Source organism: Chiloscyllium plagiosum, chromosome 43 (genome assembly GCF_004010195.1).
Source record: "Chiloscyllium plagiosum isolate BGI_BamShark_2017 chromosome 43, ASM401019v2, whole genome shotgun sequence".
NCBI lineage: Eukaryota > Metazoa > Chordata > Chondrichthyes > Orectolobiformes > Hemiscylliidae > Chiloscyllium > Chiloscyllium plagiosum.
In genome coordinates, this window is record NC_057752.1 from 8889478 (window position 1) to 8905376 (window position 15899).

The following is a 15899-nucleotide window of genomic DNA, read 5'->3' on the forward strand; positions in this document are numbered from 1 at the left end:
GTGAGGTTGGGGTTGGAACGGAGGGAGTGGAGGGCTGCACGTTCCGAGGGTGAGAGGTTGGAGTGGGTGAGAGGGGTGGAGAAGTTGAGGCGGTTAATGTCGCGGCGGCAGTTGGCTATGAAGAGATCGAGGGCGGGTAAGAGGCCAGCACGGGGTGTCCAGGTGGATGGGGTGTGTTGGAGGCGGTTCAAATCCTGTTGGTGTTCAAATCCTGTTTATTTAAGATGACTTGCTGTTTACTGTGAAATTTGTGTTTGCATTATATTGGGTTCAACCCTGGATCTCTCAAATGAATTTGCATGTAAAAGCCTTTAAAAACAAAGAATGGGCTGTGATAGCTGCATGCAAAGCTGAAAACTAACCATGGGTGAGTTGATGAAGGTTAATTGCAGTGTGCTAGAATGTGTATTCACTGTCCAGACTCTGTTTTATTTGCCACAAAACAAAAGACATCTTGCACACACATCTCAGAATAGAGCTAGCTAATGTAATGTTTGATATAAATTTACCTGAATTCCTTTTTTCAAAACCAAATCCTTGTCTTTGTTATTTAATTTCCTTCTGATCTTCCACTCCCATTCCCATGCTTCTAAGTTTTTTTGTCATGAAGGAGGGAGAGTGGATGAATTGGATGCCACTGCAATTATTCCATTCAACAACAAGCATTGTCCTGAGGTGGCCAGAGAGCCATTTACAGCCTGCTCTCCTCCAATTCAAATCATAGAGTTGTACAGACCCTTCGGTCCAACTCGTCCATGCTGACCAGATATCCTAAATTAATCTCATCCCATTTGGCCCATATCCCTCCAAACCCTTCCTATTCATATATCCATCCAGATGCCTTTTAAATACTGTAACTGTACCAGCCTCCACCACTTCCTCTGGCAGTTCATTCCATGCACGCACCACACTCTTTGTGAAAAGTTTGCTTCTTAGATCCCTTTTATATCTTTCCCCTCTCACCCTAAACCTATACCCTCTAGTTTTGGACCCCCACATTCGAGGGAAAAGACTTTCTCTATTTATCCTATCCATCCCCTTAATAATTTTATAAACCTCTATAATGTCACCCCTCAGCCCCCGCTGCTCCAGAGAAAACAGCCCCAGCCTATTCAGCCTCTCCTTTATAGATCAAATCCTCCAACCTTCGCAACATCCTTGTAAATCTTTTCTGAACCTTTTCAAGTTTCACAATACCCTCCCTGTAGCAGGGAGACCAAAATTGAATACCGCTTTATAAAACTGGCCTAACCAATGTCCTGTGCAGCTGCAATATGACCACCCAACTCCTATACTCGATGCACTAACCAATAAAGGAAAGCATACCGAACACCACCATCACTACATATGAAGGCTCATGTCACCTGAAAATCTCATCAGATAATCTACTTTGAAACTGGTCTTCAATTGTATACATAAAGTAATAAAGGCTGCACTGGGAATAAAATTATTCGTTAAGTGTTCTCAGATTGGGAAATACTGACAAACAAGCCACACCCCAGTTTTCTTCTATTTAAGGTGGAACATATATGGCTATGAAACTTAGTCATCTGCTTTAAGGACCCATTTTATATCAAGGTATTGCCAGACTAATGAGAGGTGTGGCCGTAGTGACACATTTATAGAGTCATAGAGATATACAGCATGGAAACAGATTCTTCGGTCCAACTCGTCCATGCTGGCCAGATACCCTAACCCAATCTAGTCCCACCTGCCAGCACCTGGCCCATATCCCTCCAAACCCTTCCTATTCGTAAAACCATCCAGATGCCTTTTAAATGTTACAATTGTACCAGCCTCCACCACTTCCTCTGGCAGCTCACTCCATACACGTACCACCCTCTGTGTGAAAAAGTTGCCCCTTAGGTCTCTTTTATATCTTTCCCCTCTCACCCTAAACCTATGCCCTCTAGTTCTGGACTCCTGAAGAAGGGCTTATGCCTGAAACGTCGATTCTCCTGCTCCTCGGATGCTGCCTGGCCTGCTGTGTTTTTCCAGCACCACATTTTTCAACTCTGGTCTCCAGCATATGCATTCCTCACTACCACCATCGCTATCCTGTCTACCTGCAAATCTACTTTCAAGGAAGTATGAACCTGCACTCCAAGGTCATCAAAAAAAAGACTTACAGTCTGAATCTTTGTGCTCAGTTCTGTGTTTTACATGAATATGTGTACTATGGCATCGCTAATGTTTTATGTAGCTGATAGATGCTGCTGAGTACCACATGAGTAGAACATTTTAATTGGGTCGGGAAGCGTTGAATTTAGGAACTGGCATCTATTGCAGTGCATTAATGCAGAACAATGGTGCATATAATTCACCTCAGACTCTGCCCTCAATATAAAAAGCACCATTTTAAATGAAGATCTAAAGTATTCCACGTCCCAATTTGGAGGAGCAGACCTGACGCCCGCAAATTTAAAATTATTGTTCTTCTGTCCAAATATCTCCAAAAGCCTTTCCTCTGTGTATCTCTGTAGCGTCTTCAACGCACATGTCCCTTAAAAGAAATTCTCTCATTTCCCCAATCTTGGCTCCTCTGCCTGCCCCACTTTCTTTATAGGCCATCAGGACTGGAATTCTGTCTCTGAATCTTGCTGCTACTCTTTCGCCTTTAAGGCACTCATTAAAACATACATTTGACCAAGCTTTTATCCAAATATTCCCCAGTGGCTTTGTTTCAAATTTCTGTTATTTTAAAGGCACTGCATCAATGCAACTGTATTGTTTCCATTTCCAATACCAGCTCAATACTGTGACCTCTGAGTGAGATTGCTGACTTAGTATTATTCAGTGATAGCTTTGAATTTTTATCATCAGGATGTGAATAATTGATTGCCTGTCCCTAATTGCCCTAAAACCGCTGCAGTCTATGCTGTGTATTAGGGAGGGAATTGCAGGATTTCGACACCCAGGAACAGCAATTATATTTCCAAGCCAGGATGGTGAATGGCTTGAAGGGGAAACTCGATGGTGGTGTTCTCATGCATCTGCTACCTTGTCCTTCTACATGGTCGAGGTCATTGGTATGGAAGGCTTGGTGAATGGCTGTGGATTTAACCTGCTAGGAAACTGAGTCGGGCTGCCCAGCACCTGTCTCAGCCAATAGGAAGTGACAACTTTAATCCAATCAATTTGGGCTGAAGTTAAAGACAAAAAAAAACCTGCAGGTGCTGGAATCCAAAGTAGACAAGCAGGAGGCTGGAAGAACACCACAAGCCAGGCAGCATCAGGAGGACTGAAGAAGGGTTAGTACCCAAAATGTTGACTTCTCCACCTCCTGATACAGCCTGGCTTGCTGTGTTCTTCCAGCCTCCTGCTTGTCCACTTTAGGCTGAAGTTAAGCCTTGGTCTCGGAGAGCAGGTAACAAGCACCAGCTCACTATTTGACCCTGTTCCTGATTTTGTACCATTTGTATATTGATGCGGAGAAGCTGCTGGCTTTAAATTATTAACATACTGAAAATTTTCTGCAGGTCTGTGTTCCGGCTTTTGCATCTTGCAAAAAAAAAATTATTCCAATCCTTGCCCAAGGATGCAAACATTACTCATGGAAAAGGTGAATGTGTTGCTTAAGGATTTTTTAAATAGTACGGACCAAATTAGAAAGGAAAATATGACTGTTAGTGTTGGGTGGCAGGGGGTTGTACGTAAAGTCCAGGGCAATTTATGCATGCTGACATGTCTGACAACTACCTCGCACATGTGAAAATTGGATCGGACAAGAATTCTTTTTGATTTACACATATGTCTTTTTATAATTAAGTTACAGATCAGGTGGCTGATTGACCAAAAGATCAGTTGGACTCAGACACTTTTTAATCTCCTTTTTATTGTTAGATTTGCAAATATTTAACTGAAGTATTCAAATACCACCACACCTTCATGTTAATATGATCAGTTCCATGCCTTTTGACAACAACACTCTGGGAAGAAGGGAGTACTTAAAGGGAACTTGCCATCACATTACAGTATCATCTGGATGAAGTTGCCTGTATATTGCATGGTATGTTATGTTGTATAGGTATTGTATGCAAACCATGATAGCTAAAGCCTATGATAGGTTAACTTGTGTTTTCTATGCCAATTATCCTGGACCTTTTTTTAATCCCCAAGACAAATTGTATTCAGACCTCCCTTTAATGTCTGATTAATTGTATAACAGGCAAACTGAGGCATTCACTGTGTTACATAAAGTGATTTCATTTTGCTTTGGAGACTTTATTTCACCTTTTCAAGGTCAAGTATATGGTGGAAAATGGTTGGTTTTCTTGTTCAGGCGGCTTCTTTTGCACTGTACAATTCCAATGCAGTTATCAAACAGGATAAAAAGGGATTATTTTATTTTCTGCTTATGTAGAGGCACAGCAGAAGCACTTTTTTTTCCCCCTAAGAGATGTATACTATATATTTCAGCTTGTACACAACTAGTACTTAGCAGCAGGAACTGACTAGAAACATTGAGCAGAAACTCTTCCAGAATATTCTTCCCTGCTTGCTCAATTCTTTAAATATATGCTTTTTGGTTTCAGTATAACTATCTTGAGCATGTCAATGTTTAGTTCCTGATGCAGCAACATGGTACCTCTGATCATTGCAGAGACATGCAGCTCACTGGGTTTTCAGTCAAGTGTTGTTAGTACTTCAGAACAGAATCTTTGGGCTCAGTTGTATTGTCCCCTGTTGGTATTGTAGGTGTTTCAAACCTGGAAAAGGAGTGTCTGCTGCATCCAGTTCATGTCAATATTTGCTTGTGATGTGATACTGAATGACACACACACACACACATCAGGTAGGTTTCCATAGCATGCGGTGGCACCCTTTGGACAGCAAGAAAAGTGAAAAGTTAAAAGACCGTAAGGGTGATCAGAATTATTGGTACAAGTGGTGCTCCTTGACAGCAAGTTACAAAGCTGTTACTGCACTCCAGATCAGAATTGTTATCATGTCACAAATTTGCTATTATAGGTGGTGATCTTCATTACCTAAAGGTAGGGCATATTGGAACTTATACCAAGGCTGAGGGAAAACTATTAGCCAGAGTTTTGTGTGCTGAGTATGCTGCATCCGATTATGGTGAAAAATGTCACACTGTTTGAAATGGTGTTGAATGTTGCATCATCCCATCCATAGTATTTCCCTCCAGTGTTCTGTTGGAAAGTGGCAACGGCTTTGCAGTAGATGATACTAAGTGTGTATTTGCATTAAATCAAAGGAACCAAATATATAAATTAATCCTTTTAATTCATGGTATTCAGTATGAAAACTACCAACCTTTGCATTTCTTGAGATTTTGTAAAGTTTTTGTCCCTTAGAAAAATCAGAATACCTAAACTAGTATTGTTCCATGTCTATAGGAAGTGGACTTCCTTGACAGGCATGTGCCTAGGGTAGGAATCAGTGATATTTCAGTGAAATATTCTGTTGGAGTCAAATTATAAGAGCAGTAATGACGGTAAAATACCACAGATGTTGGAGATCTGAAATAAAAACGAAGTGCTGGAAATACTCAAGCAAGTCTGGCAGTCTTAGTGAAGAGTTAATGTTTAGAGTCAAACTTCACAAGACCTCACACTGCTCAAACTTATTTGATTCCTAACTCTGTCAATGCCTCAATCTCCAGCCCTTTTTATGGTTATGTTCCTCAGTCAATATTATTGGGACTGCTGTTGTCTTGATTTCAGGGAGTCTTGTTGCCAAAACTGGAGACTCGTCTTGCGATACTCAATGCAGCTTTTTGCTGCAGTGATGCTGTAATGAGTTATTCATTGTAGATCAGTAAATGATGTCACAATGGCTCCTATTTCTGAACCATCTTGGCTATCGTGCAAGAAAGCAGGAAGAGGAGCTGTGTAGAATGTTTTTGCAGAAAGAATTCTTTTCATTTCTGTTCTGCTTAACACTTCACTGAGTTTTTTTCATATAAAAGGCTCACATTCCTTAATTCTAAAGCTCACTAGTCACAGTTCAGACTTGTTCTTTCTGAGGAGCAGTTTGCTGTTTTAATTATCTAAAAATATAAACTGCAAAAACAGAAAAATCCAGTCCTTCTAATTTCCTCCTTTTGGGTTCGATTAACCCTACTGAGAGAAGTGTGATAAAGTCATGATTCTGCAGTTTTCATTCTTCTTGCACACTCCCTCCCCTTGTTTTTTTTTGAAGGGGAAATCATTCCCACATCATATTGATGATGTGTTCTCTGGTCTCTGTCACTGATATTCCATTCAGACCATGTAGAAAACAAGCAAAAGCTAACTGACAGCTTCAAGGAACAAAGCTGCCAGCTCCCTGAAATGGGCCTGTTATGTAACCACTCAGAGAGTGCATTTGGGCCATGAATGTAATCCTTGGGTAAACTCCAACAATCCATCAGATATATAAAAATCCTTTACTAAAGATCCTCAAACCATCAACCACCCCAAACTTCAGAGGTATTTTTCATCTCCAATGTTGATGCCAGTGGTCCTCTGCTTTCTATTCCCTCTTCCTTACTTGACTCACTCTTCACATTACAGGTGGAAACTGCTAATCAAACAAAGCTGGTTGAGTTCTAGCCCATAGCATTTGACAGAATTTATCTCTTTGTGCCCACTCTCTCTTTTCCTCAAAGAGGAGCAGCTGTATTGGGAGGGTATCAGCCAGGTGCGAAACGGATCTGTTATTTGCAAAAGTTGGCACTGACTCCCAAATGCTAGTTTGCAGACCTTTAGTATACCACTGTCTATTTGAACTGAAAGCATTTAACCCAAGGTATGCTGATACTTCTGCTAAATGAGAAATGTCACACAAGCACGCTAAGCATTAATAGACCATACAGTCATAGAGATGTACAGCAATGGAAACAGACCCTTTGGTCCAACTCGTCCATGTCGACCAGATATTTCAATTTAATCTAGTCCCACTTGCCAGCACCCGGCCCATATTCCTCCAAACTGTTCCTATTCATGTACCCATCCAGATGTCTTTTAAATGTTACAATTGTACAACCCTGTGTGTGAAAAAGTTGCCCTTTTGGTCTATTTTATATCTTTCCCCTCTCACCCTAAACCTATGCCCTCTAGTTCTGGACTCCCCCACCTGAGGGAAAAGACTTTGTATGTTTATCCTATCCATGCCCCTCATAATTTTGTAAACCTCTGTTTCACTTCATCTGCTTTTTGCCGCAGTGTAATCCCAGCTTTTATGAGACTGTGCTGATTCATCCCACTGAGGGTGGAGAATGGGTTGATCAAAAACCTATCCATTTGTAAAGCTGCAAAATTATTTTGGGCTTTTAAAAAATAATTTACAGGATGTGAACATTGCTTGCATATATTGCCCATACCCAGTTTCCCTGTCGCTTTGAACTACTACTGTCCATTAAGCATGTTCACTACTTTGCCATTGGGTAGAGAATTGCAGAATTTTGACAGTGGCTAGGAGGGATCTGTATTGGATATCTAAGTCGAGATAGTGGGAGATCTGAATATGATGTGCTCCTATGCATCTGTTGCCCTTGTTCTCTTGGTAATGTACATTTCTAAAGCACATTTTAATCCCATTCTCCCCTGAAGTTACTGATACTCCAGTGCTATAAATTTACACAGATGCAAACAGTCCTCTCATATTCAGTCACCATTCTTCACGTGCAGAAATAGTAGTTGTTGAGACATTTTGGTTTTCTAAGAGGAAATTACTCCAAGGTAGCTCCTGGCTCAGGGTATCTGAAATGGAGTGCAGCTGAACTTTAAATATAGCCGCAGTGACTTGTAGACCAGAAAATCCCAGCACTGGCGGGAATATCACCTCTCCTACCACTTGACTGCACAAGCAGAATGCCAAAAGTTACATAATCAATGAGGTGAGAAACAGAAGATTGCATGAGAAAAATTGCCTTGTGCTGTGAAACTCCCCAAACATAACACAGCCTAAAGTTAGGAAAATCAAGTCCATGGATTCAGTTTGGCTTTGGGAAGTTTATTAGCGTTTGTAACTGGGCTAGCTAATATCCAGTACAAACCGTACACGACAAACAGTACAGACACCAGCAGAGTTCAGACCCGAACAGGACAAACAGTACAGACCCACATCCATCAAAGTTTTACCTGCACATCCACTAATATCATTTATTGTATTCGTTGCTCCCGATGCGGTCTCCTCTACATTGGGGAGACTGGGCGCCTCCTAGCAGAGTGCTTTAGGGAACATCTCCGGGACACCCGCACCAATCAACCACACCGCCCCGTGGCCCAACATTTCAACTCCCCCTCCCACTCTGCCGAGGACATGGAGGTCCTGGGCCTCCTTCACCACCGCTCTCTCACCACTAGACGCCTGGAGGAAGAACGCCTCAACTTCCGCCTCGGAACACCACCCCCCCCCTCCTCTAGCTTATCTCTCCACGCTTCAGGCTCACTGCCTTTATTCCTGATGAAGGGCTTTTGCCCGAAACGTCGATTTCGAAGCTCCTTGGATGCTGCCTGAACTGCTGTGCTCTTCCAGCACCACTAATCCAGAATCTGGTTTCCAGCATCTGCAATCATTGTTTTTACTTAGCTACTATCCAAATCTGCCTGCCTATATTTACGTTTCCACTGATCATCTGTAGCTGATTTCTGTTGTTTGCCATTGCCTAAATTTAGAGGCCAGTTGTGTCCATAAAATTACTTGATTTCTTTTTAAAATGTAAATGTTTGCATACTGATGAAAATAGTCAAGAGCTCTGATGAAGTGTCATCTAAACTCAACGTAGCTTGCTATCTCTCTCCATATATACTGCCTGACCTGCTGTGATTTCCAGCACTTTTTGTTTTCAGTACAGATTCCAGCATCTGCAATAATTTGCTCCTAAAATGTATATCAAGATGTATAACAGCTGCAGTTCAAATATGCACTGCGTTAGACCTTGTTAGGGGGTGATGTACATCGCACTGTAGATGAACTATTCCTTAGAATTCCTTTCTGTAGTGGCTTTGACTTTGATGGTTTTTGGTTTTAGCCTTGATGTAATGGTGATTGGAATGGGTAAGAAACCCTGGTGGACAACTCCCTGTGGTTTCTGGCGTGCAATATGATAAAAGGGGAAATATAGTTTTCTGAAATATTTTTCCACTCTCAACATTCATAAGTATGTAAGCTTTAAGTTCAAGAAAAATCTCATCTTATGAATTTGCACTGCACTACATTACATGTTTTACAAATCAATTGTGACCCTTCATAGTTTGTAACCTTCATTCAATTTCAGTCCAAATGGATGGACTGAGTTAAATCCCTTCTTGGTCAACTGTGAGTTTCTTGATTGAAAAGGAGGAAGGATTCTCATTCTTAGTGAATGGAAGTCATGTTGTTTAACCTTCAGTCACTTTAATCTCTGCTTGAGTTATGTTTACTGTAAATATTTATGAAAATGATTCATATGGTGAATACGTGTCAATTTTTAGTTGAGTTAGCTGATCTCTGACTAACACAGACAGAGATTGACCTCTTGTTCTAAGTTCAGGAACTGGGGAGAAATTTTGCAGCTTCCACCTTTTATTTAGTTATGCAGTGATCCCAAGTAGAAAGAGTGTGTTTAGATTAGGTCAAATATGCTCGAGCGAAGAACCTAAGTAAACTGCAAGTACAACTAAAACATTAGACATCTGCTTTGAAGTGTGCACGTCCTGGCTGTTGTGTCATAAACCATATAAAGTCTTGGGTTTTAAACTGTTGCTAATCGATAAGCCAGGGCATTGGTGCAGCTACTGTCACTACCGTTTCTATTTACAATTCACTATTTCCTGTAAAATGTAAACTTTTTCAGGCAAGGAGTACAGTATGCAAAGTAAATAATTGATTTATTTTCTGTTATGGATGGAGTCAAGTCAGCAGCTATTTTACATGGAGCCAGGCAAAACGGAAGGACTCCTTATGATCAATCTCACTCAGGAGAGCAACGATCAGCCCCCCCCTCCTGTCTATTCATCCCATCACCTCACAATGGGATTTGACCAGTGACCTCTTCCAGAAAGACATCAGCCTGAAATTCATCTTATTGAAATGGTTGGGCATTTTTGGAATAATAGATATCCTGATTTTGGGATAGGATGGAAAAGATTTTATTGGGACACCGATGTATGGAATAGACTGTCTACACTTTGCTATGTTTCCATGTGTTTTTGTTTCTGTGTAAACACTGATATTGAGGGAATTGTATTCCACCAAGCGTTCATTCCATCAGGGCAAGAGGGGAGGTAATGGAGATCGGGAAACTGTGGTTAGTCTGAAAAAAATTATCATTCTTTTTTTCCAGATTCCTACATCAGAATTTTGAAAACCAAATCATGGAGTGGCCTTCAACTGTGCAAGCTTCACTGTGAATAAAACTGATCAGCTCTAAAGGAAATTCATACTGCTACCGTTGAGTAACATATTTAACCAGCAATCATGAGGCTGTTTTTTAGGAAACGATTTGGTCCAGTCAAACTTGCCATGGTTAGCGTAATATTTATGATCTTTATTTTCATACTTCAAAGAGATATTGTCAAACGAAGCCCAAAGGATGACTCTTGGTTTAAAGACTTGTCAGGCGGGAAAGACCGCATGCTGGGAATTATGTTCGGAGCGGTGAACAATATCCGAGATTCGATGCCCAAGTTTCAGATCATTGCTCCAGATCGAGGACAAGAGATTGTTGATGATAGCAAGTCCTGCTTACCGGGGTTTTACACTGGGGCAGAACTGAAGACCTTCCTTCCTCGCCCTCCCGAGGATCCTAATGCACCTGGTGCTGATGCAAAGGCATTTCACACAGACAATCTCTCACCAGAGCAACAGGAGGAGAAAACGCGCGGCCTTGACAAACATTGTTTCAATGCTTATGCCAGTGATCGCATCTCCTTACACAGGGCCCTCGGACCAGACACACGGCCTCCAGAGTAAGAGATCCAACATTTCCATTTGATCCAATTGTTAGGGTTGGGACTCGGGATTTTGTTGATGGTTGGGACTCGGGATTTTGTTGATGTTTGGCATCACTAATGTGAAGACTGGTAGAACCAGGAAATGAAAATTGTTCTGATTTTGGACACCTAAACTTTGTTTTAAACATTTGGAGATATAAGGACTCCCTCTAGAATATCTGGGCATTTTAAGTGATCTGTAATAGCAAAATACTGACCTATCATTCAAACCCTTGAAATGAAGTTCCTATTTCACTATCAAACAGGGTAGGTTTACTACTGTTGATACATACGGAAAAAGGGCTTCAGATTGTCCAAACTCCACTTCTGTTGGTCTCTTGTAGTCAGCAGGTGGCTTTAACCTATAACCCCTGTCCACAAGAGTTTCTGCGTGTAGAGCCCAAGTGACCCTTTTCTTAATGGAAATGCTTGGGCAGCCCCCTTTCCAGAAGGTGGCCTGTTTCCTATCACTGGTGTGAAGCCAGAATACGTCGCAGTACATCCTTTACATCTGCTATATGCTTTAATGTGATTAAATTCTTGTGCTTCACAGACAGTGGTGGATTGACACAAGCTCAAAGCAAGAGGAAATTCATTATTTCACTCTGTTACACTGGGAAAAGATAAAAGCCGCTCTGGTAATCAAAATGGGATCGTAATCAGTCCATTGAATTCTGTACATTTTAGTCTGCTCAGTCACAGTGGACGTTGCCACAACTTGTTAATTTTACATTTATCCCTTTAAAATGTGGGTAGAATCCTTTAATGCTGCTTTAAAAATAAACTCTAGATTCACAGTTGTACCTCCTCAGATTCCTTCTGGAAACATTGTGTATAAGAATAATCGGTGTCTGAGCAAATTAATTTCCTTTTGGCGGTTGGGGGTGATGGAAAGAGGGAAAAGAAACAGACTTCAATCAATCTAAAAACATCTGGCCAACCCCTACAAAATAATGTTGCAGGATATTTCATGCTCGGATTTGGTCCATTGATAGTGCATTCACCTTCAGGTCATTACATTGTGGTTAAGTCCCACACCAGGACTGAAGCGCTTGATCAAGGGGTCTGACTCTTTATGTAAGTAACGTTCCATCCTGAGGATAAGACACAAAGGCAAGCAATCATCTGTCTCCGTGGGTGGGGTGTGTGTGTGTATCACGGTGGCACTGTGAAAGTAAAGTTCTGCTTTCAAATGTACTCTGCCTGACTGATATTGACAGTAGATTTTCCAATTGGTGTTATTTTAATGCTGGTGCAAATGAATAGATTAACACAAGTTCAATTTCACCAATTTGGAAAATCTAGAAGGTTGCACACAAGATGGAAAGGGCACCGTTTCCCAGCACACTCATCTCTCACCCTAGAACATAAAATTTACAAGGAAAATAATCTCTTGTAAAATATTGACAGTCTTTCAAATCTGGATTGTCTTGTATAGGTGCATTGAACAGAGATTCAAGCGTTGCCCTCCTCTACCTTCAACCAGTGTGATTATAGTGTTCCACAATGAGGCCTGGTCCACCTTGCTGAGGACAGTCTACAGTGTGATGCATACCTCTCCAGCCATACTCCTCAAGGAAATCTTGTTAGTGGATGATGCCAGCACAGATGGTGAGTTTTAGCAATTCAACAACACTGCATTTAAAATGCCTTGTGCTTAAAGTCAAAACAGAAACTTTTTTTATGAAAATGGAATTATAATATTTTATAATTGCTAATCGTATTTGTTCTATGTAGCAAAAATTTAATAACAGACACTTAAAGCCTTCTTTTTTCAGACCATGGCACCGGCAGCATTCCCAGTGGGTCAACAGGTGAAAGCATTCCCAAGTCTCTGCTTATAATTGAATCCCTCATCTCTGATAAACATCCAAGTGAACCTACATTGTACCTACTGTGCATTCGGAAACATGGAGCAGGCCATTCAGCCCTTTAAGCCTGGTCCATCTTTCAATAGGATCATGGTTGATCTTCTATCCCAATACCATATTCCCACTTGAGCTCCATATCCATTGTTGCCTTTAATGCCCAAAGAAAGATCTCTTTCTTTAATATGTTCAGTGACTTGATCTCCACAGCTGTGGTAGAAAACTCCACAGATTCACTATCCTTTTGAGTGAAGAAATCTTTCCTTTTCTCAGTCCTAAATGGCCTACCTTGTATTCTGAGACTGTGACCTCTGGTGCTAGGCTTCCCAATCAGGGAAAATATCCTCCTTGTGTCTAGTCAGTCCAACCCTGTTAGAAATTTCTATGTTTCAATCAGATCCTCTGTCATTCAAAACACTAGTGAACACAGGCCCAATTGAACCAACCTCTCCTCATATGACAGACTTGTTACCTCTGGCATCAGCCTAGCAAACCACTTCTGCACCCCCTCTTTTATAGTCTTCTTATAAGGGTACCAAACACTACACCCAATACTTCAACTGCAGTTTGACTTTGGTCTTGTACAAGTTGAATATATCTACTTTTTTTTTTCTTTTTTCTATCTATGACAGTGTGGATGGACCACGAGGTCTTTTCCTGTCTGTCAAATGTCTCCATGCTTGATATTTTTACATAGGAAAGGAGACTCCTTGGTTTCCTATTTTATTTCTTCATTTACTTCTGCTGACTCCTTCGAAAAAACTTGTACATCTGCTCTTCTCTTCCATTTAAAGTCTCAACATGTAAAGTTTGCTTCCTTCCCTTATTCTTTTTTTTCAAAAATATCCTTGGACCTTTTTTTTCTTTTAGTGAAATGTCTGTCTGCTCAAAGGAGCATTTTGGGCCAAACAGTCTTTTACTTCGCATTTTTATTGAATTGCCATTAGTAATGGCAGCTGGAAAAAGTGGAACAGCATTCTATTCCCTAGCATTGACATCACTGTTCTTGACATACATAGAATCTTCCACGTAGTTGGCACTGCAATGGGTCAAAATGCTTGATAAAGGAGTTCCAGATATCAGGTATTTTCAATGACAGAAAATCTGCTTCAAACTGATTCTACTGATGATCCCCCACCCTCTGGGTATTGTGCTCAGTTAGTAGTGGATGGAGAACATAAGTTTTATACAGAAGCAAGGAGTAATAACTAAACCTTTCCCACCACACCCCCCTCTATTCCACTTTTCAGCAAACCGCATGCTTGGACCTCAGAGGTAATGTCTCTCACATCCTTAGTTGTTAAGCAAATATGGTGGGCAGCCAGAAAAGCTTGAGTAACTTGACAGTTTGAGCAATAAAGGCCAGATTTCCATTCTAGTGCAGAGTTTAGAAGCTGTTGTTCTGGCTCACTCTTCAAACTGCACTTTGATCTCTAGAGTGAATAGGGGAAGTGATTGCTGTTGGTTTGTTAATGTCCCACTGATATCCTGCTCCTCCCCCAGCCCAGCTGCTTTCCTGTTCTCTTGTAGAAATAACGTAACGTCTTGTCAGTTAAATCTGTCTTTGGGTTCCAAATATAGCAGCACAAAGTACTGTGGTTGGTTGAGACTTGTTGCTGTGCCCAAGACGATTTTGCTCAGATCATCGTGCAAGTATACCCTATTTCCTGTTGGGTGATTGAGGAGGGAAGGAGAGATTACAAGGTTCTTGGTAGTCTCATTTTGAGCTTCTGTTTTTTATGTCATGAACAGCATGCAGTTAATTTTTTTAATGTGTTAATCAAAGGAGTATTTGTGCTAGGGAATGAAACCTCTGTTTCTAACAATCAGAATCTGGATTAAACCTCTCAGGGCAGGTCCAACATGAGTTTTAAATATAACAAGGATCCCACTACAGTTGGGTACAGGTAGCAGAAGGAGGTCATTCAGCTCATTATGCCTGTGCCTGCTTCCTGAAAGACTGATCAACTTTGTCCCTTTCCCCAACACAAACAAATTCTGCTTGTGCCATGTTTATCGCGGAGCTTCCTGTGTGTTGAGAAACTTTGGCATTTAAAAAAAAATCGTAAATTCCCCTATTGTTCTTTTTGGAACCTATTTTAAATTCATTTCTTTTAACCAAAATATATTTGCAGGAATATATTTTTGCAAATTTCTGTCACCAGTATGATAACATACTGGAATACTGATCCAGAAGTTTGAATAAATGATCTGGACAGTGGGGGTGGGGGAAGGGTTTGGGAGAGGAGAAATGTAGGCTTACAAAGCAAGAGGTACCGGAGCATTACAGGGCAGCTACTTGGATAATGATAATGAGTGGGACAGGAAGGGTCAGAACATACAAACATTGCAAACACCTATATATAGGAACAAAAGGGGAAAAAGTGGGTTAAAACATCAAAATTAATGGCTCTTCAATGCACATAGTATTTTGAACAAAATAGATTAATTAATGACACAAATACAGGTTAGCAGGTGTGAACTAATAGCACAATGGAGACGTAATTACAAAGAAATCAAAGATAGATCAAAACTAAATATTGTCCAAAGGATCAAGGATTCTGGGTAATCAAAGATGGAGTACAGGAAAAAATTGTGGCTGTAAGAGCTGTTCTTTTTTTTGAGATATTTTAGGTGTTGGAGGTGATTTCCTCGAATTCCAGGTGCAGCAATTACTGTTTTATATACAGTTGCATTGCTTTGCAACTTTGGGAGGAAAAAGATCAAAACAGCAGCACTTTAAAAAGGAAGACAGATAAAGGCAGTGGCCACATGGTGAGAGAAAGAAACCTATGCTACTGTCTGGCACAGCAGTGAATCTACACTATTACTACCTTTGCTGTTTGAGTTCAAGTATCTCTGGACATCACAGTGCGTCTAGGGAAAATGAACAAACAGCAAAATTCACAGCTGACCTTGGAGGAAACTATGTGGGAAAGCTCACAGCACAGGAACAGATAAGTGCATAGTTTTAAGTATAATCTTGCTATAAATCTACAATAGTGAGGACAGGGGGTTCTTTCTTGATTATATGTTTTATTGAGAACTGTCTCTCGATTAATATTGTGTGCAATTCTGGTGTCCCTCCTATGATGTTTCATGGATGTTG

The 15899-nt window shown here is 40.8% G+C and overlaps 1 protein-coding gene across 7 annotated transcripts in view; it reads left to right on the plus strand.

Annotated features, from left to right (window-relative positions):
- LOC122543355 (polypeptide N-acetylgalactosaminyltransferase 6-like) overlaps nt 1-15899 on the plus strand; it is an 88771-nt gene that overhangs the window by 16294 nt on the left and 56578 nt on the right. For 5 of the 7 annotated variants that reach the window (XM_043681955.1, XM_043681948.1, XM_043681950.1 and 2 more), the window contains 2 exons: nt 10274-10898; nt 12361-12533. In XM_043681955.1, the coding sequence (XP_043537890.1) occupies nt 10408-10898; nt 12361-12533 (664 nt within the window). In that variant the 5' untranslated portion in view covers nt 10274-10407. Of the gene's footprint in view, nt 1-3843; nt 4010-10273; nt 10899-12360; nt 12534-15899 lie in introns of all 7 variants that reach the window. The other 2 variants (XM_043681949.1, XM_043681951.1) reach the window with 1 other exon arrangement.